This window comes from Tripterygium wilfordii, chromosome 11, assembly GCF_013401445.1.
Source record: "Tripterygium wilfordii isolate XIE 37 chromosome 11, ASM1340144v1, whole genome shotgun sequence".
Taxonomy (NCBI): Eukaryota; Viridiplantae; Streptophyta; class Magnoliopsida; order Celastrales; family Celastraceae; genus Tripterygium; species Tripterygium wilfordii.
In genome coordinates this window covers 11,618,776-11,643,574 of record NC_052242.1, presented here as the reverse complement: position 1 = coordinate 11,643,574, position 24,799 = coordinate 11,618,776, and the positions used below count along the sequence as shown (strand labels likewise).

Sequence of the window (24,799 nt, the reverse complement as noted above, 5' to 3'; positions counted from 1 at the left end):
GCTTATATGGTCCAGCAATACTCTCTTAGTTATGGTTGTAGTTAGAAGTTGTGCAAAGAGTTTCTGTGTGGTCAATGACTGATAGACATGGCGGTATGTTATGTTCCCAGAGAATTGTACAGGGAATGGTTGATGCTTGATGCTTGATGCTTGACGGGGTGTCGGTGACAATGACAATGACAATGACAATGCAAGGGGAGTTTCCTAAACCAGCTAAGGCTCTCTAACACAGCAGGGACATAACTTGGGTTTGAAGGGCATCTAGCATATTGTAGGTTTCTTGAAATTTTTTTTTTGTAGATTTGAATAAAAATAAAATAAAATAAAAAATTTAATATGGGAAGAAGAAATGGATGAGAAAAGAAGTCCAAGCAACTGAAACTAACCCACCCCTAAAAAAAGAGCAACTGAACTGAAACTAACCACCGTTTAAACCGGGCCAATACAGCAATCCAAGCCCATTATTCTCTCTTTTTTCCTTGTATATATATATATATAGATTCATACACATGATGGGATGATTTTGCTTCTACTTCTTCTTCTTCTATGTCATTGTCTCTTATCTGTTTCTGCTTCTGGATTGTGATGGTATGGGGTACTTGTTGTGCTTCCTCTGGGAATGCTCTTTATTCTCTCGGGTCTTATCGTGAATTAATGTCATCCAGGTATGACCCATTTTATGTTTCTCCTTCTTTTTGTTTTCTTCCTTTTCTTACTTGTTTTATGAGATCTAGCCTTGAAAGTTTCATTCTTGTCTTGCTTTTCAATTCGGGCACAACTTACTTGTTGTTTTTCCCTTGGAAGAGCTCCTTGTTCAGATGTTATTCTCCTTGGTGAAATGTTTTTGATGGACTAACTACTTGGGTGATAGCATAGTTGGTGAATCTCTCTAGGGTCAACCATATGTACTCGGGAAGTCCTGAATTCGATTCCCACTAGGAGCAATACCTTTGTAGCAATACCTTTGTAGCCATGCATTGGGGTTTGTCCCAACTTATGTTATCGTCAAGGTGAGAAACTTATGTGCGAAAGGGTTTGATGACTTGAGTTTAGGTTCATTTTAGGCTTCTTATACTTAGCGTTGAATGTGAAATTTCAGGCTTAAACTGTTATATCATTAGTGTTCAATAACAGTGAGATCTTTTTTTTTTTTTTTTTTTGAAACAGGAGAGGGAGATTCGAACCTTGATTACCAGGGTAATAATATACACCATCCCTTATCACTCCAATTTGTGAGTCGGGTGTAATGATAGTGAGATCCTGATTAAGGTGTATCTCCCAATAACTCGGAATGCCATCAAGCTTGAACATGGATTCAAGTGTTCACAACATTGGACATGGTTGTTCCATTTATTTCTGTTGTCTAATGTTCTTCACTGACATTAGTGCAGGCAGGGAGCATGAAGAACAAAAGCTGACATGAAAACACAAAACTATTATATATTTGGGACAACTGAACAAGGTCTAAATACAAGTACAACATGGAATAACATAAGATTCTGAGGATTAGGAGGACAACCCCTCTTGCAAAAAAAACAAATGTTTTAGTAAAATTAGCTTCCAATTTACTTCATGTTGTTGTACCAACCAAACTAAGGCGGTCCAAATTAACTGCTCGGTTATCGTCAAAAATATGTTATCACCCAAATTAACTGCTCGGTTATCGTCAAAAATATGTTAGTGATAACAGATCGAAATTCCAAAAAAATCTGTCAAATTGTCAATAACCAATCAATTGATCGGTTATTTTTATATCAAAAAATCGATTGAAACCGACCGTGAACACCTTTAGACCAAACAAACCTATTTATCAAAAAAAAAAAAAACTTAAACGTTCTCCTTAACGAATACACACCTAATTTCTAACTAACGCATAAATAAGCCACCATTTATGGTTATCACACTTTCCAAGCTGGAGGTTGTTATATGATCCAATGGTTTTTCTTAAATAAATTCAATGATTAGAGTTAGTTTGAAGTTAATCTAAATAGTCCTCCTTCTAATCATTTTTTCTAAAGTTTTTTCTTTGTCCATTTCTTTTTATGAGATCACACCCATGCAAGATTATATATTTTTCTAACTAATTCTTAGAAAATTTTCAGATAAAAAACAACCCACAACTTCCCAAAAAAAAAAATCTATCGATATATTTTATTCGAAATAAAAATTAAAAAATTAAAAATGCATGACAATTCTAGATCGTCAGATACAAATATTTGATTTTTGATTACGATGAATTTAATTTTTATTTCAAATAAAAAATATACCGTTGAATTTCTTATGCTAAATAATAAACATTTATAAATTTTTAAAAAAATTATTTCTTTTATTGCACCAAAATGACGCACTCCGAAAGCAATCTGAAAACCAGAGAGACAATTTAATTTTAAATTTGTCCATTGAGTCACACAACTCACAAGTCACAAAATAACATAATATTCCAAATAATAAGTAGCTCAGATGATATTCATGTATTTGATATTTCATATATAGGTCTCGAGTTCTAATTAAAAAAAAGTCACAACACAGTATTATTTATTGTGTATAAAGAATAGTCTTGGGCCAAGAAAAATATTAGTCAAATCCCTAGCCCCCACCATCAGATTTACATTATTTTAATGCTTTGATTAAGCAAACAAATATTATTATTTGATTTGCCAGAGCAGAATGGGGCAGGGGGCACAGAGAAAGAGAGAGAACAAAGACTCCAACCGCCACGGGATAGGGGGCTGGAATTATTCCAGAAATTTCACAAGATCTACACCCTCCAATGCAATAATGCATTGATTTGACAATACTACACTCACACCATTTAATGGTGTAGATCTGGTGGAATTACTGGAATAATTCCAGCAAATCCTTTTCCAACCGCCACGTGTCGGTGACATGACACCCCCGAAAGCAAGCAAACTATTGAAGTTGCGTGCCTTCAAAAGTGGTCAAACACCGGGAACCGGGAGAAAAAAAAAAACAATAAAACCAATCCAGAGATTCAAAGACCAACCAAAGCCAGTCAAACGCTGAGCTGCCACTTTATGGCAAAAAATAAAGCAAAAGCTGTGGGTGGGCCCCGCCAAACGAGGCTTCATGTTTTCAGCCACTTTGTAATTAATTTAAATAAAAATAATAGAAATTAAATTTTGGTCTTTTTTTTTAAAAAAATTGGATTGAAGACACAAGTCTAAAAAACCGATACCAACGAGAGATGACTTGATTGATAATTGATTGGATTAGACATATGTATACTCAAAGTTCGATTCGAATGAGAAAAATATTTCTCAACGATATTTCGAAAAAAAAAAATCAGAAAAGGGTGAGAACCACGAATAATTTAAATGATACTTATTTATGTGTATAATATCTCATAAAGATATTGAGTTCGAGTATCCTCTTGGTTAGACGTAAAATTTTCTTTTCTCGATGAAAAACACTGTTTGGGTCTCACACTTTTTCAAGTAAGGGACACCTTAATAAAAAGAAAAAAAACCTAATTATTAGACAAGGTTTTGTAGATGGAACTGCTTGCCTTGTCCTACCAACACTTTATCCTGTAATTATTCGACATCTTTTTTCTCTTCTTTGACTTGTCTGAACCAAATTTTGTATATAGAAAAAATAAAAAAAAAGAACAATTACCGGAACAAAAAAATAATAATTAGAAAATAATAAGTGGTAACGTGGGAGGGGAGCTGTGACTGCACGTGTGGTGCTGCGCGGTTGGGTCCAGAATGGTTGACTGAGTGACCTGCTTTAGCCGGTCTCTCCGGTCATAATATTGAATTTCCACAACTGCCCCTCGAGATAGGTTTTGCTGGATTCCATTTCCTCCTCTACAGTCTCTCTGCGACTGGTGGGCCGCATTATTTTCAATTGTTGTGTGTGCGCCTAAAAACCCTAATCCAATTTTCTTTCATTTTCTAAAGTTAATTTGTGGGCGGGTTTTTGTTTAATTTAATTTTAGTGTTTTTTGGAAAGAACTTTTTAGAGTCACTTTTGATTGCTCTCTTTTGTGTTTGTTTGGCTTTCTTTCCTGATACGGGGGACTGATGATTTCCAATCCCTCTTTTTCCTGTTCAAGCTTGGAGTTGAAGGTTGAGTGAATGAGTGAATGAGATACTTTGGTATTAGAGAAGAAGATTACATTACCCCCATCATTCTTTGATGATGGAGATTGGTCACTCTTTTGACCAGAAACAAAAAAAGAGATTGATAAAGCAAATAATGGAGAAAAGTTGTCCCCTTTGATATTCTTTCTTCTGCTATTGAAAGATAGTGAAAGCAAGAAATACTCTTCCTCCTCTTATTACTACTATCTTTTTCATTATCCTTTTCTCTCCCGCACGCTTCTTATTGTCCTCGTGTTGGTGATGGGTCTTTGAGATTTTTGAGTGGTCTTTGTGTGTGAGCCAGTTCTGTCTGTCTGTCTTTGTGTATTTCCACAAAAGGGTGTTCCGAAATGCGGATGTACCAGCCAGATCTCGATGTGGGTGGTGGTGCGCAGGTGCTAGATCTGGAAACTGCAGTCAAGGATGGCATTTTGGGAGGCGGCGGTGGCGCAATTTGTGGTGGGGGTGTTGAGAAACTGGATCTGAAGAAGATGATTGAAGAGCTTGAACCGGTTGATGTGCCTTCCTTGTTCATTTGCCCAATCTCATTGGAGCCAATGCTGGACCCGGTGACCCTTTGTACTGGCCAGACATATGAGAGATCCAACATCCTCAAATGGTTGTCTTTAGGTCATTACACTTGCCCTACAACAATGCAGGAGCTCTGGGATGATTCCATAACGCCAAACAAGACTCTCCAGCAGCTGATGTATAGCTGGTTCTCACAGAAGTATCTTGCAATGAAGAAGAAATCGGAGGATGTGCAAGGAAGGGCCATGGAGCTTTTGGAGTCCTTGAAGAAAGTCAAGGGCCAAGCCAGAGTTCAAGCTCTTAAAGAGCTTAGACAGGTTGTCACTGCACATACTACTGCGAGAAAGACGGTAATGGGTAATGGTGGTGTTGCTTTAATTTGTTCTTTGTTGGGTAATTTCACTATGCATTCTGTTGGGTCAGAGGCAATTGGGATTCTTGTGAATTTGGATCTTGATTCTGAATCAAGGTTGAATTTGATGCAACCCCAGAAAATTTCCTTGATGGTTGACATGTTGAATGAGGGATCAATTGAGACAAAAATCAATTGCACTAAATTGATTGTGATGTTAATAAAAGGTAAGGATTCTGAGGCACAGAATGTGTCAAGCTTGAGTCTTTTGGTTGGGTTAATGAAATTAGTCAAGAATAAGAAACACCAGAATGGGGTTTCAGCTGGACTAGATTTGTTGAAGACAATTTGTTCACATGAGCCATCAGTTGGGAGCTTAATTGTAAGCATAGGTGTGGTTCCTCGATTGGTCGAGCTATTACCAAATTTGAATAATGAGTGTTTGGAGTTAGCCCTGTATATTCTGGAGGTCCTTTCAACCCTTCCAGAGGGTACAGTGGCATTGAAAGATTGTCCTAACACAATAACTAATATGATGAAGTTGCTGATGGGAGTCACAGAGAGCTGCACTCAGTCTGCCTTATCGATATTATTGGGCGTTTGCAAGCTTGCCCCAGAAGAAAGTGCTTCATTAGTGGTTGAGGCCGGTCTTGCAGCAAATCTACTTCTTGTAATACAAAGTGGTTGCAGTCCCGTATTGAAGCAACAGTCGGTGGAGCTCTTAAAGTTGTGTACTTTAAACTACGCTGGTACTATCTTCATTTCGAAATGTGAGCTTACGTGAATGATACCATGAAGTAATGGAAATCTTGCTGATGTGATGCGAATATGCGATACAACGTTGAATTCCTTGGCCCATGGCGGGAAGGGCATGAGAGGGCTCCTCGGGTTGGATGGGATTTGAGATAGAGCAAGGACATTGGGTTTCTGAGCTATGTACATGTATAGCGTACGTTAATCAAGGACCTTTTGTTCATTCATCTGGTTTCACTTGAAGAAGCTGTGCAAAGCGAAATTGAAGGATTATGCAAAGCTATTTGCATATTCCATATGAATCAACCTACATTCTTTTTTGGAGCTGCCTATCATTCTTAAATTGAAGTTTTGTGATTCGTACAACCCCCCCGTATGTTCTAATGGTGAGCAATGGTTATTTGGTTGTGTGATTCATATCTCCCGTCTGGTTTTTAATGATTGCGACTTTGGGTGGTGATAACACGGCGATGGGACGTGGAAAGGAAGTTCTCATCGGATGTGTTAGAAAATTGTGTAATTTGTAGTGAAAGTTGGTTCCCCTGTTTCATTGATACCTACCTTACCTTTCAATCATTTTTGTAATTTTATCCTGAGTTAAGCATTGCAGAGTTTGTAGAGCTTTCTGAACTTTGAATGTACAGTTGTGTATACATTTCTCAGCTAATTCAATATATCAATTTCAAGTTTAGAACCCTTTTCTGTTGCAACTGTACTTGGTTTCAGGTACCAACTTCTGAGTAACCACAACAGTTGGTCAGACAAATGCCTGCGAATATGAAAAATTTCCTGCATGAATTCATGTCACAACGCCAAACATATCTCATATCAACAATTCATAAAACTGTGTTTGTGTGTATGACAGAGATGGTGAGGGAGAGAGGAGAGAAACCTGCGCGGTTCCATTCCATCAGAAAAATTGAAAGCATTTAGTAACAAGCCGGGAAGAAGATCAGTTCACGAAGGTCACCAGGCCTTTTTAGCTTTTTAGTCCTTATTGATATTCATTTGGAAGGAAAAAAAAAAAGAACAATCTATATTAATATTATTTTTTTCCTGATACCAGTGAATTTCTGACAATACCAGATTGGAAAATGCAAATGTTCATTATGAACAAGGTGTTAGTCTCAAGAAAAATTGGATGGTCTGATAAAATGTGAAATAAATCCTTGATTAATTACCACATAAGTCACAAGTCCAACACCAAATCCTAGTATCAGTCTTCCTATATCCAGCAACCTTAAAGGGGGGAGAAAAGAAAGAGAGGAAGACTGTGTACTGGAAAAATGAGTGTAATATGGAAAGAGAGAATCATTTGAATGGAGATAAATGAAAGGAAAAAAAAAGGGGATCAACAGACGAAATTTAACTGGATTATGATTAATTCTCTAGCGTCATGATTTAACATTTCTCATTCTTGGTAAAAAGCTGAAAAACCCGACAATAACCGATAGATCGGTCGGTGAAATTTATGTCAAAAAACCAACTGGAACTGAGAGGGTGAAAAAATGAATAAGACATCTACAGGTGTAATTAATACAGACAATTAGCATTTTTAAGCTCTCCAATTGGCCGAGGCCTGGAGGGTTTAAAACTTTGCCTTTAAAATTTACAAATAAGTAAAATTTATAACCACATGATCAAAGGACTTTTGTGATTTTGAAAACATTACATCAGCTATCATTGGTCCTTACGAATGAATTTGTGGATCCTACAGCACTGGATAACAGTAGCATCTCACACAAGACAACAATTAAGCCCTCACCTTTTCGCCAATCACTCTCCGGCCGGACCAAGAGAAAATGTCATGGCTGGCTCGCTCTCTGGCAAACTCTCTTCGTCTTGACGATGCCGAAAACGACGTCACACCAACGCCATCTTGCGACGCTTCACCTGCTACACACCTACTCGAACAACGAAGACAAGTCGATCAGTGCCATAATGAGGGAGAAGTAGAGGGAGATACGCGATCAACGCAACCACAAGATGACGAACAATCAAGAGGTGTCAAAGAGGACCTTACGGAATTCAAACAAACCCTAACTCGTCAACTCTGGGGTGTGGCGTCTTTCCTGGCCCCTCCACCAACACCTTCTCATCATGAGTACAAGGATCAATCTGGTTCCAATTTTGACCAATTTGCTTCGTCGGATCCGTCTGTGTCGGGGGACTTGGAAGAAGAGGGAAGAGAGTCTGATCCGGTGGGGATTTCGGGGATCAGGAGTGACTTTGGGGAGATCGGTGGAAGGTTTAGGGAGATTTCAAAGATGGCTTCGAATTATTTCCCGTTTGGGGCGGAGGAGGATGAGGGAGAAAATGAAGTAGAGTACGAGGAGGAAAAGGTAGAAGAGGATGATAATATCGAAGAGAATGCCGTTGGGATTACTGATGAGGTGTTGGCGTTCGCCAGGAACATCGCGATGCATCCAGAGACGTGGTTGGACTTCCCTCTCGACGAAGAAGAGGATTTGGATGGTACATTTGGCCCTGTAGTTGTAATAATCGTTTAGTTCTGATACTCATACGGTTTATGCGTTTGCCTTAATTGTAATCATTTACAGCATTGGGAGAATCAGAGTAACGTAGCCCTAATCTTTAGTTTGGAATTGCTTTGATGGGAATTTGCTTGCAGTGTGGTGAATTGGCATGAACACATTTTCTTACTAGATTTTCATTACAAAGTAGCATTATGTGTTGTTTCTTGTTTTTGTTTTCTTCATCTAATACATTATTGCAGAACATCAATATTTCATCTTTTGTATGTTCTTTGACAATTGTTGCATTTGCAAATAACATATTTTGATCTTTCTGTTTATTGGACTTGGAGTTTAGCTCATTTTTTGCTACCAATTTCCTGTCAGTGCTATTTTTGAATCAGGAATCTGTATACCGTTGCAAGAGTTCAGCTGTGGATTTTCTTTACGCATTCTTCTTTACTGAAATTTTGTTTTCCTTTTGATTTGGGTTGTATATATCATTAAAGAAACTGTTTTCTTTTCAAAATTGGTGTTTGGATTTATGGCTGCCTACTGATATGTTGTGAGTGTAAATTTGGTTTGCCAAAGATGCTTTTCTGATGGTGTATAATACAGCCAACCTCTCACAATTTTTATTATAAGGTCATGCCATTGGTCGTGATCCTTTCCTTTGTTGGTCACTTGGTTCAATCGTCTAGAATTTCTTTTGAACCTTTGATACAAATACCTTTTATATTTACTTTCTGTTTCGGTTTAATTTTTTCAATGGCTAGAGTGTTTTCGCTCTCTCGTTTACCGTGCATTGATGTGTCTATTTTTCTGTTATTGTTTTAGACTTTGACATGTCTGATGCCCAACGCGAGCATGCTTCGGCCATCGAACATCTTGCTCCTCAACTAGCTGCTCTCAGAATAGAACTCTGTCCTTGCCATATGACTGAGAGTTACTTTTGGAAAGTCTATTTCGTTCTTTTGCATTCAAGACTCAACAGAGAAGATGCAGAGATTCTGTCTTCATCTCAGGTAAGTTCCAGTATTTCCGGAATTTCAGTTGGTATACCTACCCTGTGTGAGAATTTTTCTGTGGTTTCCATACAATATTTAGCTGATGTATTTTGAAGGTTAGAGAGGTTTAACAGGTCATTTATTTCCAAGTGTTTGTCCTTATTTTTTGAAAAGTTATTTTGTCAAGTCATCTGTGAATAAATTATCTGACAGTGCAGACATTTATAGATTTTCTTAGAGAAGCACCTGTAGTTCAACTCAGGGCAGGGGTTCAAATCTCCCCATCACTGCTGAACAATTGAAATAACAAATTCTTTGGTAGTGTGTCCATTTTAGTTTTTCGTCCAAGCAAAAATGGAATGTGCATTCTCATTTTCTCAGCCTAAGAAGTGCCGACCTAAGGAAGTCCTTTTTAACACTCTGAACGTTGATGAATAATTGAGTATTCACTTATGCATCTTCATGCTATTTATATGTTGGTGGTACAAATTAAGAAAATCATCTTCTTGTCTGTATCATATATAGTGTACATTGAAAGTTTCGGCTTTAAACATACAACGAATAAGCATTTAATTTTATGGAGTTTTTTCCTCTGTCACTTTAGGGGCATCTCTGTTCTTTACATTCCATACATAGCATCATTGACAGTCTCGTCTAAGATTTGCCTTAACTTGGGTTGCATCCCATCTTAAGAGACTGTTTCTTCAGAGTGGAGAAGATTTATAAATTACTTTTTTTTGTTTTAATTTTATTAATCTTCTATTTCCGTATTACAAATGATAACAGTTGAATCACTTATCATGCATGCAATGCTAAGAAACTATCTAAGTTGTGTCCAAAACTCAGATGTTTGATTGGTGATTACAATTTACAAGGTAAATCCTAATGTGCAGATAATGGCAGCTAGAACTCTGTGGATGAAAGAGCTACAGAAGCAAACAAAGTCGGAATCTGTCTGGCTTGGAAATAGCAATTACCATTCAAATGACAACAGGACCGTCCTAGATGAAGAATTTTTTTTTCCCAGAGTCAATTATGTTCCTGAAAACATGCGGTTTGGAGCTGTTGCTTTTGAACCTGCCCCTTCCGCGTCCACTTCCACTTCCATGACAGAGTATGAGATGGAGAAGCATCCGGTTGTAAGCACTGAGATGCAATGTATTGATAAATCTGTTATCGAGGAAAAGCAGGTAATTAAAACTAAGAATACCGTTTCAGTGGTTGGTCCATCGAAAATATTATTTCCTGATTTTGAAGAGGAGGATGATGATGATGACTGGCCAGACGAAGGTTCGGAATTAGGCGGGTACAGTGGAGCGGCCATTCATATGGGGAATGAAGAAGATGTTTCTTTCAGTGATCTCGAGGACAACGATGATTGTTGCGTGCCAGTAAAACCTAAGATTGTCTTAAAGGATTCAGAAGCAACGTAGTACCAAGATATGTTCAGTTCAGCTCAGCAAGCGTAAGCTATGGTGGTTCGTTCAGCATGAAGACTGGGATTGATGGCTCCAATACTTGCCATATGTTGTTCCCTTGTGTGGTTGCTTGATGTGATCTTCATTGTACATTGATTGGTTGTTAGTAGCAATCCTTTTTGTTTTCTGATTGTGAGAGTTTTCTACTTTAAAACATGTATTAGATGAAAAAGAGGGGAGGAAAAGTGGGAAGGTGTATCATATTGTCATCAATGAAATTAATTGATTTGTTTTCATTTCTTAAATGAAAGTGTTTCTGGAGTGGGTCGTTGAGCATTTGAGGTATACAATTATGGGTAGAAGCCATACAAACTTACTAAATTCCCAGACTTTGCCTTATGAAGTTATGCTCTCTCTTCACGCCACGACGATGTGACGTTCAAAGCATGTGCAGCGTCATGCCTCTTATCCTTAATATTCAACCAAAAGAAATTCATTTATCAGAGAAATTGTCTGTGAAGTTAATGACGTCATATATGTAAGAAGCAACAACTAAAAAAACAACTTGCTATAACTTGGTTGGTTGGTTGGTTGGTTGTTATTTCTCCTTCCGGATATTTCCTTGTGAAATTTTGGTTCTGCGGATTTCTTCCACTTTCGGGCCTCTATTTTCATGAGTTTTGATCTAATCTTATCTGTCGCAATTGTGGTGCGAGCTGTTCTAGTGGCTTGAGATTTTCGTCCATCCAATTGTTCTGGATGGTTTCTCATAGGGTTGTAGAAGTTTACCGACAAAACTGAACGGTTAATCGGATTGATTAGTCGATTAAATTTATGAACAAAAATCGAACAAAACCAATGAAAAACTGAAAAAATCGATAATAATCAACCATTGATCCATTAAATTTATATCAAAAAATCAACCGTGTTCGCACCAAATTTCTCGGTTAAAAAAAGAAAGAAAGTAAATACTAAAACAGTGACACATTTTAAATGGCAGAATAAAATAGTCGAAAAAAATACGCTGGATTGATCGGCGCCCGCGTTTTTGGAGATTTCCTCGGTTCAGCCAATCAGCGACGATTGTTTCACTTTCTGTTTGTTAGTTTGTCGACTTGCAAGCTGAGTCTTTATTGCAGGTTCGTCTTCTCAAAATCAAAGCCAGAGCAATTAATTTCTGTGAATAAAATCAAAATCTCCCAAATCTGTACATAGCTTATCTGTATACGCATTCAAACCACCAACAACCTCCTTCAATTCGCCATAATATCCCCCATCTGCTTCCCTCTCTATTATCATTATTATCTTCAACACCCAAAACGAAACCCTAGGTTCTTCGATTTTCCAATTCTTAATCTGTCCCCATCCCCGCTTGTTACTTCTTCCTGTAATTGTTATCCAACTTCACTATTCAAGCTCTGGGGTTTTAAATTTCTTGCAACTCTAGGGCTGATTCTGTCTCTGTGGTTATAAATGGATTTGGAATTGGTGAACAAGGCTTTGAATTTCTCCCGCAGAAGAAAGAAATGGCTTGTTCTGTTAGCTCTCTTTGGTGTATCTGGTTATGGTGCCTACAGGGTGTATAATTTACCCTCTGTGGCCATGAAGAGGAGGAGATTGATGAAGCTCGTAGGGGCCCTACTTGCGGTAGGGGAAATGGTGTCTGATTCCTCGGAGATAATTAGTGTTGTATCTAGGGATTTGAAGCAGTTTCTGCAGTCTGATTCGGGTGAAATTCCTAATAGCTTGAAGCAAATTTCTAAGATTGCAAGGTCAAAGGAGTTCTCTGACTCGTTGACTAGGGTTTCTGAGGCTGTAACACTTGGGATTTTGCGGGGATACAAGTCTCATGCTGGGAGTGATAATGAATTGGATGGAGGTGGGGTGAATACAAGTTTTACTGATAGGATGATGGAGAAGATGTTATCTAATTCTGGAACTGGGTTTGCTTCTGTTGTTGTGGGTAGTTTTGCTAGGAATTTTGTCATGGGTTTCTACGCAAATGAGGGATCTTCAACTAATCAGAGGAATGTGTTGCAAAGTGGATCAAACCCACCGGGTTTGCCTGGATGGGTAAACATGGTTTGTGATGACAGGTGTAAAGAGCTCATCGGTGATTGCATACAGAAGTTTGTGGGCACAGCAGTTGCAGTTTTTCTTGACAAGACGATGGATATCAATACTTACGACGAGCTTTTTGCGGGGATGACTAATCCTAAACATCAAACCGATGTGAGGGACATGTTGGTTTATATTTGCAATGGTGCTGTGGAGACCCTAGTTAAAACATCGCATCAAGTCTTGACTGGTTCAAATTCAAATGCAAGCTCAAGCTCTACTTGTTCTACTGTTGATCACTGTGAAAATGCTAGTGAAACCAAGGATAATTGTGTTACGCAAGAAGCATACTCAAACCAAGTGAAAGAGGACAGTTCATTTGGTAGTATTCAGAGTAGTGGTTGGGTGGGAATGGTGTCCTCCACATTGGCTGAGCCAAGGAATAGGAAGTTTGTGTTTGATGTTTCCGGAAGAGTGACATTTGAAACGTTAAGATCTCTAGTGGAATTTTTACTATGGAAGCTATCAGATGGTTTGAAAAGAAGTGTACATGTAGTTCACGAGGATGCTGTGAATAGGGGAATGCAAATTGTCAGATATGTTAGTGCTAAGTCATCTGTTATTGTTACCATATGTCTTGCTTTGTACTTACATGTTATGGGTGGTACTAGGGTTCTGATGCCTGCATAAGTTCATGGATTTCTCTGTCCTTCGTATGGCACCTGTTGTTATTGAAATGTCATCGTAGTTTATCGATACTACTACTTTTGAGGAGGACTTCATGCACTTCACTTCAGTCATTAATTGAAATGCTATAGCTGGGACGAATAATTCTGTCTGTTAGCTCAGCTTGGTGAAATTTGTTGCTTCCTGTCATCCTGAGTCAGTAGCTTCAAGCTGTCTTTTCTCTGGTAAGCTGACACGATGTACGTTTTGAAAATTTGTAATTCATTTGTATGTGAACATATGCACTACATTGCTAGTGATGTTAAAATTGGAAGAATAATAAGCAGTAGTTTCCTGGTATTTTGGCATCTCTTTAAAGCGAATTGCGTACAGAAATACAGTCGTTACTGCAATAAGCTTTTAATGCTTCTAGAAAGGTGTCTTCTAATTTTAGGATTATTGTTTAGAACAGTACAATCACTAATCATTTTCAATCTTTAGAGTATACGCTAATCATGTCCACTCTTTAGAGTATAAGAGATATGAAGTTCCAGTCAATGGCATTGTAGCCATCCCGGAAATCAGAGGGGGGACTTAAGAATCTCGACAATTAATTAGCTTTCAATAAATTTATGGATCTCTCTTATCCCATTGAAAAAGAAAGAACTTTTACGTACTCTGTTATCTGATATTGTGCTAGTTTAGCAGGATTTAGTAAACTATTTACAACTGGCAAGGTGAAAATTGTTGGCGGGGGTCTTGAGACCGTGTTGCTGTGCGTAATTTGGTGTGGTGATTTTGTTTTATCATTTTCCAGAATTTAAATTCTACTTATGTTATTTACCTATGTCTACAACCGAAAGAGCATATGCAGGCGAATCCTGATGCTCAATCCTACAGAAATAGCTTGGTGCCGAGCTATCACAACAATTGTATGTGTAGTGTCTTTTATAATCTTTCTAGTGTCAACGATTGTTTTCAAGATCAACTTAATGATAGCCGTTGACAGAGGACTGCTAACTGGACTCCATCTGTGATCGGTATTTCATCAATCTGATGCTAGAGCAAGTTCGTCAAGAAAATATGGTCTCTCAGAAATTTAACGAAGGATCCTTTGGAGGGATGGTTACAAAGTTGAATGCTGAATTTGGATCGCACTACAACAAAAGTGACTTACAAAGCCATTTCATAAATTTGAAGAAGCGATTTATAATGATATGAAAATTTTGATTGACCAGAATGGATTTCATTGGGATGAAATGCATCAGATGATAACTGCTGATGATGATCACTGGGGTTATATGTGAAGGTGCTTTTTTTACTCGATACTTTGGCGGATATATGTTTTTGAGTTCTTAGTTGCTTACATGTGGTTTTTTCAGGAACATCCTGAGAAACGAGCATACCCCAATAGAACTCTCCCAAATTATGATGATTTGTTTTTGATATTTGGCAATGCAAATCCTACTTGGAAACACTATGGTTCAACTCATTCGTCAAATGGTTTCAAGCATGATTTTGGACTATACCTTGGTGTGTTTATTCTCTCTCTGAGGGGGTGTGTGCGCATTTGTTTCATTCCTATGATGAAGTTAGGGGAAAAATAGATGGCTAGAAGCATGATGAAGTTGGATGAACGGCATGTAAGAGCTGCATTACTATGTTTTGCATATTGTCGTGGAGTTTTATGATCTGATTAATTGAATTTAGGATATACTGCTGTAACAATGTAAAATATCATGGAAGTACAAGAAGTTTGTTCGGTGTGTCTTAAAGTTTCTGTACAACTCTGTTAAAAGTAAAGAATAATATTGCTTCCACTCAATTCTATAAGTATGCCACTGAGTTTTACTGCCTTATTGTGCAATGCACCCGTTTCTTTCACCCATAGTTATATTGAATATGCAGATGAGGATGACAAGCACTTTCAGCAGAGGTCATCCAAGGATACAACAATGGACAAAAGCAATGGAGAGAACTATTTTATTGACCTCATGTTAGAGCAGGTACAGAAAGGAAACAAGAATGGCCATACGTTCAAGGAGCAAGCTTGGGCCTGGATTATCACATCCTTTAATGAAGAATTTGGACTATTGCTAGACAAGGATATAGTTGAGAACCAGCATTTAAGCTTGATGAAAGAGTTTGAAAATATCACAGATATTCTTAATCAGCCTGGATTTGAATGGTATGAAATTCAGCAAGTAGTGGTGGCTGATGATGATATGTGGGAAGATTACATCAAGGTCTACTTCCTTTTCCTCAAATTTATGCAGCTTTATTTATTTATTTTGTTTTAAAAATTTTGGTGTGCAATTGTGGTTCACAGGCTTTGGATATGGTTATGATGCATGATGTGCATGCAATGCATAAACTGTTAAAAGAGGATTTGGAAGATGTCTGTAAGGATTATCAATCTTTACCTTGTAATGTTTTCTTAAACCTTTTTTTTTTTTTAATGTTGATCTTGTGCAGGAGCATCCAGATGCAATCAAATACACAGATAGAAACTTGGTTGTTTATAATCATCTGTGTGAGATATAATTATCTGGTCTTTCCCTCGAATTGATCCAGCGGTGGGTGAAGCGAAAGCTTTGTTATTAGGGCTGGCTAGATGTGTGGACCTCTCTGTTCAGCAAGTTAATTTTGAAGGTGATGCTCTAGTGGTGGTGAATGCAATTGAGTTTAGTTTCAGAGTAGGCTATTGAGGACCTTATTACCGAGGCTCGGTACGAGTTTGATGGGCTTCGGACTTGGTCTATTACCAAAATTCACAGGTGCCAGAATACCTGGGCGGACTCTATCGACAAATGGGACCCTGTCAGAGGTTTGTCTGGCAGCATTCCTTGTCACATGTTACAGGAACTTCAATTTGGTTGTATAATGGTCAGATCCTCTCTATCATAATTTTGGGGTTTCTTCTAATTCGTTGTAACTCTTTGTTTGCCAAAAAATAAACCTAGAACCACATATCAATAGTAATTAGGCCTCACCATTCCATTTACTGCCCAGCCCAGCCCAGCCCAACCCAGGTGAGGCCCAGTTATACCGAAAACGCGTTTTGGCATGTGAAGATTCCAAGTGGAGAGAGGCATCCGGTACCCCAAGTGGGTCCCCATGAAAGCAGATTTATATCTAACGCTGCGTAAGATCTCTCAAGATGGTCAAAGTCAAACACTCACACGCGTACAGAGCGAGTGCGACTCTCTCACTCACACACACACATGCGGAAAGGGCAAAAGCAGAAAGAAGTGAACCCCGAGAACCAAACACTGATTTACGGGAATGGCATGGCCATCTACCTCACTCTCTCCTCCTCCTCTCTCATCGCCACTGCTTTGGCTGTCTGTCTAATCCTCCTCACTACCTTCATCTTTCACAAATCTCCATTCTACACCTACCCTTCTCCACATATTCCTCACAGATCCCTCCTCTCCCAACCCATCTCTTGTTCTTCCCTCAAAACCATCAACAACGATGGCCTCCTCAATTACCTTTCTCTTCATTTCTGCTTCTTTGAACAAAACAAATTTCTTTCTCTCCCCTCTCTTTGTCTCCTTATCATCCTCTTCTTCTACGTCCTCTCCAAGACTGCACAGTCCCACTTCTCCGTAGTCACTACCAGGCTCTCCTCCCTCCTCAATCTCTCTCCCTCAATGGCTGGGGTCACTCTCTTGGCCCTCGGAAATGGGGCTCCCGATGTCTTTGCCTCCCTCTCCGCTGTTCGGTCCGGGCAGTACCGAACTGGGTTCGGGGCCATTTTGTCGGCAGGGGCGTTTGTGTCCGCTTTCGTTGTTGGGTTTGTGGCAATTTATTCCGCGCCATTTCCGGTTGATCCTGCGCCGTTCGTCAGGGATGTGATGTTCTATATGACTGCGGCTTTGTTTCTGTTCTATGTGTACTTGAGTGGGGAGATTTTTATGTGGCAGGCTGTCGGTTTCGTTGGGTTCTATGTGTTTTTTGTTGGATTAGTGTTTTGGATGGATTTGGGGATCGGTGGAGAGAAAGGAAAGCTTGAGAAGAATAGGTATTTGGCGGTAAAATCTGATCCCGAGATTGGAGAGGGAGAAGTCGTTGAGACAGTGAAGGAGGAGGCCGGCTTTGGGTTTCGAAGTGTTTACGGGAAGGTAATGTATATAACGTTTTTCTACTTTTTTATGTTTGTTTTATGTGCTTTGTAATATCAGAAAGTTAATATTGAGGTGGTTGATTGTTATTTGCTTGTGGAGTGATTTTGGAAATTCGAGCTGCATATTAATTGGGTTGGCATCCAATTTGGTCCGACTAATGTTACATGAACTGCATTGAATATCTTGAGCGAAATCTATTAAGAATTTCATATTATGATTGTCATCTGAAGGCCTGGTCGAAGTGGCAAAGATTACTCATTGGAAGTCTTACCCTGAATTGGACAAAAAAGATTTTTATCTGGAGAAATAATTAGTGCCTTGGTAGTTATATTTTACATTGGGAGCTTTTGGTTAGGAGTAATGGAAGAAATAAGGGATTCTTGGAGTCTTATTTGAGTGCATATACTTATTAGGAAGCTATGTATGATTGTCTGCGGAAGCTTGTTTTTGCAACTTGCGCATGTGTTTTAGCTTATTTGTTGTCGTCTGCCTCATGGCTTGTTGGCTGACCAAGATGTTGCAGACATCTTTCCCCTATTGATAGATGAGTCAAGACGTATGATTTCTGTGTGTGGTAGTGACGAAGAATACAATTTTATATTTCCAATGGTAGTTACATCCATAAGGATAATCATACTTTTGACATTGCATTCTTGAGTCTGCAATGAAACCTCAGATCTTTCGACAATTCTAAATTTTCGCAGATTGGAGATATTAGAACAAGACATCAGCGGAACTTTTCGATGTGCGGTTCAACTTATACCCTCTTAGATGGTTGGATGTATTCAGAATTCGGAATTTGCTCTCTTTTATATTGGACTTGCATATGGTTTCACCGTACTCTTAAATGTCAAAGTTGGATTACAATAATAGCAAGTTAGAACTGAACTGATTGGCAGTCAGTAAATGTATCACTTAGAAGTTAGAACTGATTGGTGTTGAAGGTTGATACATCATTTATTCTGCATGGTAATGAATTTATGCATCTTTAAAGATATAGGCTTGGTCTTTTGTACGAAGTAGTTGTCAATGGGAAGGTGTATTTGGATGTCAATATGAACTCTAACTATGTAAAAAACATAAATTTCTTTATGAATAATCTTTGGCTGGGGAACCTCGAAGGCTCATACACGATCTCTTATTGTCTGCTCGTGACTTTGAAGGTACAAAGACTGTTATATTGTCTTAGAATTTTTCATTGACATTTGTTTTTATCATGTTTACAGATATCGAAAGTATGGGAATTTCCTGTCTCATTTATTTTGAAGCTCACAATCCCAAGAACTGCACCTTCTGAATGGAACAGAGTCTATCTTTCAGTCAACATTGCTCTTTGCCCTCTTGTCCTTTTATATGCTTGCAATTCTTTTGCGCCTTTTGACCATCCCATTGTGTTTATCCTTCCAAATACCCATTTGCCTCTTTGGCTTTTAGTACTCTTGGCAAGCTCCTCTCTTGCTATTCTTCACTTTACTGTTGAAAAAGAACCCCCAAAAACTGAGCAAGTGTTTCCTGTGCTTGTAACATTTGTGATGAGCGTATTTTGGATATCCACTGTTGCCGGGGAACTACTTAACTGCCTGGCAGCACTTGGGACACTGCTTGAACTGCCTCCGCAACTCCTTGGGCTAACAGTACTTGCATGGGGAAACTCAGTGGGGGATCTTGTTGCTGATGTTGCAGTTGCAAAAGCAGGCCAACCTGCTATGGCAATGGCGGGGTGCTTTGCATGCCCAATGTTTAACATGCTTGTTGGGCTAGGAACAGCTTTGGTGGTGCAAACTGCTAACATTTACCCACAAGCATATGAGCTTCATTTCCACATTGGTATAGTGATTGCATTTGTGTTCTTGCTCTTGAGCTTGATGGGGTCTCTATTGGTTATAACTTGGTCTAGATTCCGGGTACCTAGGTTTTGGGGGTATTGCCTTGTTGGCCTGTATATCTTTTTTACAGCAGTTACTTTGATCATCGCCAAGTTTTCAGGGTGATAGGTCCAATCCACACCGAATCATTGGTTGAATTCTCGCAAATTTATCAAGCTGCTTGATTCCAAAACTCAGGAAGCTTCAGATGCTTCAAGTTGGTTATCATAGACACCTGCAGCAATTATCATCAGAAGGTGGCCAAACACGCATTTTTGTTGAAGGAAACAGGTCACAGGGGTGATTGGATTATTGGTCTTCAATTTGAAGATAGATTAGCTTGAACTATAGGTCACATATTCTTTCTTCAAAATTCCTTTTTTTTTTTCCTTTCTAGTTCATTTACTAAGAAGTTGGATTTGATTGCTTGGATCAAAATACTGCAATTCATAAGAAAATAGTCTTTATCAAAGTTTTTAATGGTTTGAGAGCCTGTGACAAGTGAGATTAGGAGACATGGATTGGTGGCCTCTGTTCTATTTTTTTCTTAGTGGTTCTTCAGTAGTGACCCTAAAAGAGAATTTTGCTTACTTCACCTTGGAATGAACGTAGAAGAAGAAAGCCCTTTATTCAATTCAAATGCTTAACATTTTCTTGTAGTTGGAAGAACTTTCTTTCCTATTTGTTTGGAAAGGAGCTGGAAGAACTCTCAGGCTTTTTTTTTAATTATCACCACAATAGATAAACAGAAATCCTGATCTTTTTCCTGCAGATACTGTTAACAAAAACAAGTCAAACAAAAGATAGTTTTTCACAGCTTGCCAAATCTTCAGCTGAACAAATACAAGGATAATCAGTTCACACTTATTCATCCCTCCAATTTGTTGTTCTGCTGCCAGCATTTGGGGTAATGGACCGAATTTCCGGCACACGATTGGTGTCAAAGATTGCATTAGAAGGTGAAAAAGTAGGATCCAACTTCAGAAAAATGAAATTTCCCTGTTTATGGTTTATGACTTAGATTACCTTTCTTATCAGTATGTTGGAAGAGCTGAAGTTACAGAAAAATCATAAAAAGAAAGCTCTCCATCATCTGTAATCCTCAGGCAACCGGTATCCCGACAACACTATTTTGTCCACAAACATCTTGCCTGTCTTGGGCATCACATGCCAGTGCAATGTCAAGTTGAATTTCTTGCCGCGAAGATTGCTTCCCTGCATAAGGGAAAGGAAATTATCAATTCTACTACAAAAACAAGGATGTGTACATTAGACTTGATAATGTGAATAATGAGGAGAGCAAAGCTCTTGACGACTGTATACCTGATCAATGAATCGGTACTTGTTTGAGGTGTGAATCCAAAACTTTGCATGCTCTTTGGTAGGAATTATAGCATCCCATAGAGAAACCTGATTAATTTAGCATTTGAGAAACAATCAACTTGTAAACATCGTTAACCGCGGAGACATTAATAATTGGAGAAACACCAGCAAAAGTGGGCAAACATTAGCGTGCTTTGGCAAAGGCAAACGGACAACAACTTGACATATACATGACTACCCCATAAAATGATGGTCTAGATCATGACGCGAATAATGATTGACCAAGTATCAAAATTATAATATTTCCAGTTTTATTTCCAAATGAGGTGAAAGCTTACTTGGTTCAAAGAATTCTTGGGGGTGTCATACTCAGCCGCAACAAATAGGAAAACCTGCATTGAATCCAAAGGTATTTTGCATCACTGCGAGTGAACATGAGTTATGTGACGAACTAACAAAAAGTTTTGAAGGGAAAAAAGAGTTGAAAATCAAGTTAATCTGAATTGGTTATTTGTTCTCCAAAACAAAATATAAAAAGTTCCTTGAAACCAAATAGCCTCCGTTGCACCAAAATTATACAGCAAGACTTAAATATTTACAACAGTTAATAGCCATACATATCACCAAAGATGAATATTACTTTGACAAAAACTTTTACCTGCTTTGTGTTCCATGTGAACAATGACTGCAAGTCCGCTGATATGTTCATCGACAAGCTGACCTACGCATAAAAAGGCCACTTAGATTATAATCAAACAAGAGAGCTCAAAGTAGCTAAAAAGTTTCAAATAAGAGAGCTCAAAGTTTCAAGCACTATTCAGTAAAGACCAAGAAAATATCTTTTTTTCTAACACAAAATAATTTTATGAGGGGGCAACAAGTGAGTGCAACCCAGCAAGCGAAAAATAAAGGACACGGCCACAGAGAAAGAACAAAAAGGGCACTGGGAACTTGTTTACACCAAATCTCACAATTTCGTAAGAAACTGCTGCAATCCCTTAAACATCCCAGAAAACATATCAAGTCATCACAGGAAAGTTGAGCCAGTGAAAATTTAAAGGGGGGAAAAAAGGAAGATAAACAAGCTTATTTAAAAACCACATAATATTCACACCCAGAAAACTTAACAGGACTAAGAACAAAAAAAGATTCGATGGGTGAATTATAATGCCTTCAACGATGACCTTCCTATGCCTTAAAATCATTTATGATTGAAAAATTAGTCAGACAAAATATCTAAAATTGGATCATTGCAAGGCAACAAGTAGTCATTTTTTAGGATTAATATTGGAATCTTTATTAGTAACATACAATTAAACTTTAATCCTCCAACCCCATAGCAGTAGTGGCAGAGCAACTAGTTCATCGCATCCAGTAGGACACACTGCCATAATCAGCACAATGAACTGCACATAAATTTTCCAGAATAATTGTTTTCGTTATCCATGATGATATAATTAAATAATGTTCACCTTATATTCTTTTGTGAAGTTTTAAGCAATAGTTCTGCATCTGACAAAATAAACCGATCCACAGCACCAACAAATCTACATCACCAGTATCATGATCCAAAAACTCAAAACACCCTTCCTCCAATACACAATTCAATCCTCTTATCGAAAGATTAAAGCAGTAAACCCTAAATTTGCAACCTTTATGCACTGAATACAGAACATGCATAATCAAAAAGCATACAAACAATACACAATGATTAACAACAAACAGGCACCAAAGTACAAATCTTTTTCGGCATCCTAATGACTGAAACAGGAGAAAAAAAGAAAAAAGAGAGAGCTCACCTCGTCATTCCCATGCGGTTGCTTTTGGAACCAATTAATATTCGATATCTGAAATCACCCCACCCCCACCAAACAAAGAAAAGGAAATTAGTCCCCCCAATACCAAATCAAACCCATAAGGGTTTTTGATACTTTATTAGATCCAGAAACTACCATGTAAAAGACCAAAACATGCCGGTATTACAGCAGTTATATAGGTACCTGGATTTCAGCGGAGGGAGTAGGGTGATTAAGGGTGTCGGAGACGGAGGCGATAGCGCACATTAGAGCGAGGATGGTGACGGCGAACGTTAGCAAGGCGTTTGCTCTGTATCCAAAAGAGTGCATGTTTGCTCCGTCGTCGTTTTTGGAGGTCCTCGTGTCGTCGTTTTGTAGTTTTATTTCCTCTTCTTTCTCCGCCTTGCGGCTTCAGTTCGTGTTTTGGTCAAAAGAAAGGGGTGTTTTTGTCATTTGCGAGAGAAAAGGAATGCTCCTCTCCCATTGGACAAGACACGTTGCTCGTGGGCCCATTTTTTAACGGTTAATTTGTTAAAAAATTAAAATAAATATTTTTAGGTTACCTTTCCTTTCTCATTAATTAACTAAATATCTTCTATCAAAAAAATTTAACCATCTGAGTATATCCATTGCCTAATAGTAACAAATTCAACATCTGCCTTACAAAAAAAAAAAACTTTCTTTTTTTATATAATCGAGAATGAGAACGACACCAGATAAGTTTGTCTTTTGGACAACTGATATGTACCTAAACTCGGGTCTTTCAAACCCGCGTGCACAGAATTTCTCACATCACTCAACGTCTCCATCAATTGTGTCATACTCATGCATAGCTTTCACAGCCTCTTTGTTTTCTTCTATCTTGGCTCTGCATATTCCAAATCATATCATCAGCATTTGAAGATACAGAAACAAGATCATCTTGAACAATGTCCACCATTGAATACCAGCAAATGCACAAGCTTGTATTCAATGGCAGGCAAGCTGTGCATCGAATTTAGGATAAAAAGAATGCAAAGACAAAGGATGTGTCAATGAAAACAGAATCAACATTAAAGAATAAATTTACTGATGAATACGTACTTTAGCTTCGAGTACAATGTCGCGGTTTCTTGAAGAGAGCAATGATCAAACCATAGAAAAGACAATCCTATTCCGACCACGATACTCTCTTCAGCCTTGTTCTTCTTTTTCAATGCATCAAAATCAACATCACAACAGAGAAAGAGCAAAATAGAATTTTGCATATAAACAATGTTTATTCCAGGCAAACGAATGAACTGCTTTCTAAGGTACCAGTAAACAACAGCAGTGTTGGAAAAAACAGTAGCGCGTGGAAGCAGTTTAGATAATAAGCTTTGACAGATTCTGAATCAGATGACCTGCAACTGATCTTAAACACTAACTGTATACTATGAAAGTCTGGTGAGAAATCTAACCACTTGGCAGTATAGTAACTGAAGATGCATGATGTTCACTTCCTGCTTCTTGAATTATTCAACGTGAGTAGGACCGTTGTAGGATCAATGTTGATGGCAGCAAAAAGATGACTCCTACATGAAATAGTCTCAAGAAGAAACAGTTAAAATAAAGGATCAATCAAATGATTTATTATGAGGTGGAAGATTACTAATTACAAATATGAACAAGAAAAACTTCTCGCTCGCTCACACAAAGTGTTGGTTTTTGCTGCAACAAGATGGCCTCTAATCTCTTAATGGCCATCCAACTCAGCTAAGGGTGGAAACTCTCTCACTGTAATTTTCTCACAGCACTGTGATTTAGGGGTTCACGGAGGCTCATTTCTTAAGAAAAGCCACACCAGTGTCATAGACCACTCTCTACTGAGCCGGTAAAGTTCTACATATCATGAGCAAACAAACAACCATCAAAAGTAAAGCTTAATCCATGGATTTGGTTTTACCTCTATGGTTTTCCAATACAAGTGAATCAATTTATATTTCAGCAGGGACTATAGCCAGCAAGAAGAAATCTAAATCCTACACAAGCCTTTTACAATTGACGTAGAAGATGTTTTCCCAATATAATTGTGAAGATTAAGAAGCATATGTTAGATTCGAAACACCATAACAATTTCAACCAGAGCAGTAGGAGCTAACTACAAGTGATAATCACTAATGACGAGGGACCACTAGTATTGCATATACAAAGCAAATGTAATCAGTACACTCAAACATTGACATAGCAATTGAAACAAATCCAATCCTTCCTAAGTAGCAAAAGCAATCGAAAAGGCATTCAAATTTCTACACATACGGGACATACTACTTCCAGAAACACTTTCAATCGCAAAACCCGA

At 38.3% G+C, this 24,799-nt stretch overlaps 6 protein-coding genes across 11 annotated transcripts; 5 read left to right on the top strand and 1 right to left on the bottom strand.

The window, feature by feature from the left end:
- Positions 1–3,883: 3,883 nt before the first annotated feature.
- LOC120009542 (U-box domain-containing protein 30-like) lies at positions 3,884–6,438 on the top strand. Its single transcript, XM_038860168.1, has one exon. The coding sequence runs from the start codon at positions 4,457–4,459 to the stop codon at positions 5,771–5,773; it is 1,317 nt and encodes a 438-aa protein (XP_038716096.1). The 5' UTR covers positions 3,884–4,456; the 3' UTR covers positions 5,774–6,438.
- Positions 6,439–7,504: 1,066 nt separating this feature from the next.
- LOC120009541 lies at positions 7,505–10,951 on the top strand. Of its 2 annotated transcripts, XM_038860167.1 has the most exons (4): positions 7,505–8,217; positions 9,054–9,241; positions 10,117–10,413; positions 10,508–10,667. In XM_038860167.1, exons 1-4 carry the CDS (start codon positions 7,545–7,547, stop codon positions 10,523–10,525), a joined length of 1,176 nt encoding a protein of 391 aa, XP_038716095.1. In that variant the 5' UTR covers positions 7,505–7,544; the 3' UTR covers positions 10,526–10,667. The 2 variants fall into 2 exon arrangements, with proteins under 2 accessions (XP_038716095.1, XP_038716094.1); XM_038860166.1 differs by having other exon boundaries at positions 10,117–10,951.
- Positions 10,952–11,729: 778 nt separating this feature from the next.
- On the top strand, positions 11,730–13,558 carry LOC120009799 (protein PHLOEM PROTEIN 2-LIKE A10-like). Its single transcript, XM_038860504.1, has one exon. It carries the CDS (start codon positions 12,115–12,117, stop codon positions 13,387–13,389), a length of 1,275 nt encoding a protein of 424 aa, XP_038716432.1. The 5' UTR covers positions 11,730–12,114; the 3' UTR covers positions 13,390–13,558.
- Positions 13,472–16,501, top strand: LOC120009800 (L10-interacting MYB domain-containing protein-like). Of its 4 annotated transcripts, XM_038860507.1 has the most exons (4): positions 14,499–14,674; positions 15,274–15,611; positions 15,695–15,767; positions 15,841–16,501. In XM_038860507.1, coding segments are annotated over exons 1-4 (441 nt in total). In that variant the 5' UTR covers positions 14,499–14,646; the 3' UTR covers positions 15,843–16,501. The 4 variants fall into 4 exon arrangements, with proteins under 4 accessions (XP_038716434.1, XP_038716435.1, XP_038716436.1 ...); XM_038860506.1 differs by lacking the exon at positions 14,499–14,674 and adding an exon at positions 13,472–13,610 and having other exon boundaries at positions 15,695–16,501; XM_038860508.1 differs by lacking the exon at positions 15,695–15,767.
- A 73-nt stretch (positions 16,502–16,574) lies between these two features.
- LOC120009798 (cation/calcium exchanger 5-like) lies at positions 16,575–19,892 on the top strand. Its single transcript, XM_038860503.1, has 2 exons — positions 16,575–17,492; positions 18,722–19,892. Exons 1-2 carry the CDS (start codon positions 16,590–16,592, stop codon positions 19,484–19,486), a joined length of 1,668 nt encoding a protein of 555 aa, XP_038716431.1. The 5' UTR covers positions 16,575–16,589; the 3' UTR covers positions 19,487–19,892.
- A 210-nt stretch (positions 19,893–20,102) lies between these two features.
- On the bottom strand, positions 20,103–22,878 carry LOC120009802 (signal peptidase complex subunit 3B-like). 2 transcript variants are annotated; one of them, XR_005470744.1, is made up of 7 exons: positions 22,684–22,878; positions 22,483–22,530; positions 21,342–21,404; positions 21,022–21,075; positions 20,684–20,770; positions 20,387–20,575; positions 20,103–20,256 (listed from the first exon to the last, which is right to left on the bottom strand). XR_005470744.1 is itself a non-coding variant. In XM_038860509.1 (6 exons), the coding sequence occupies exons 1-6, from the start codon at positions 22,807–22,809 to the stop codon at positions 20,450–20,452; spliced, it is 504 nt and encodes a 167-aa protein (XP_038716437.1). In that variant the 5' UTR covers positions 22,810–22,878; the 3' UTR covers positions 20,103–20,449. The 2 variants fall into 2 exon arrangements, 1 of the variants encoding a protein (XP_038716437.1); XM_038860509.1 differs by having other exon boundaries at positions 20,103–20,575.
- Between the last annotated feature and the right edge of the window lie 1,921 nt (positions 22,879–24,799).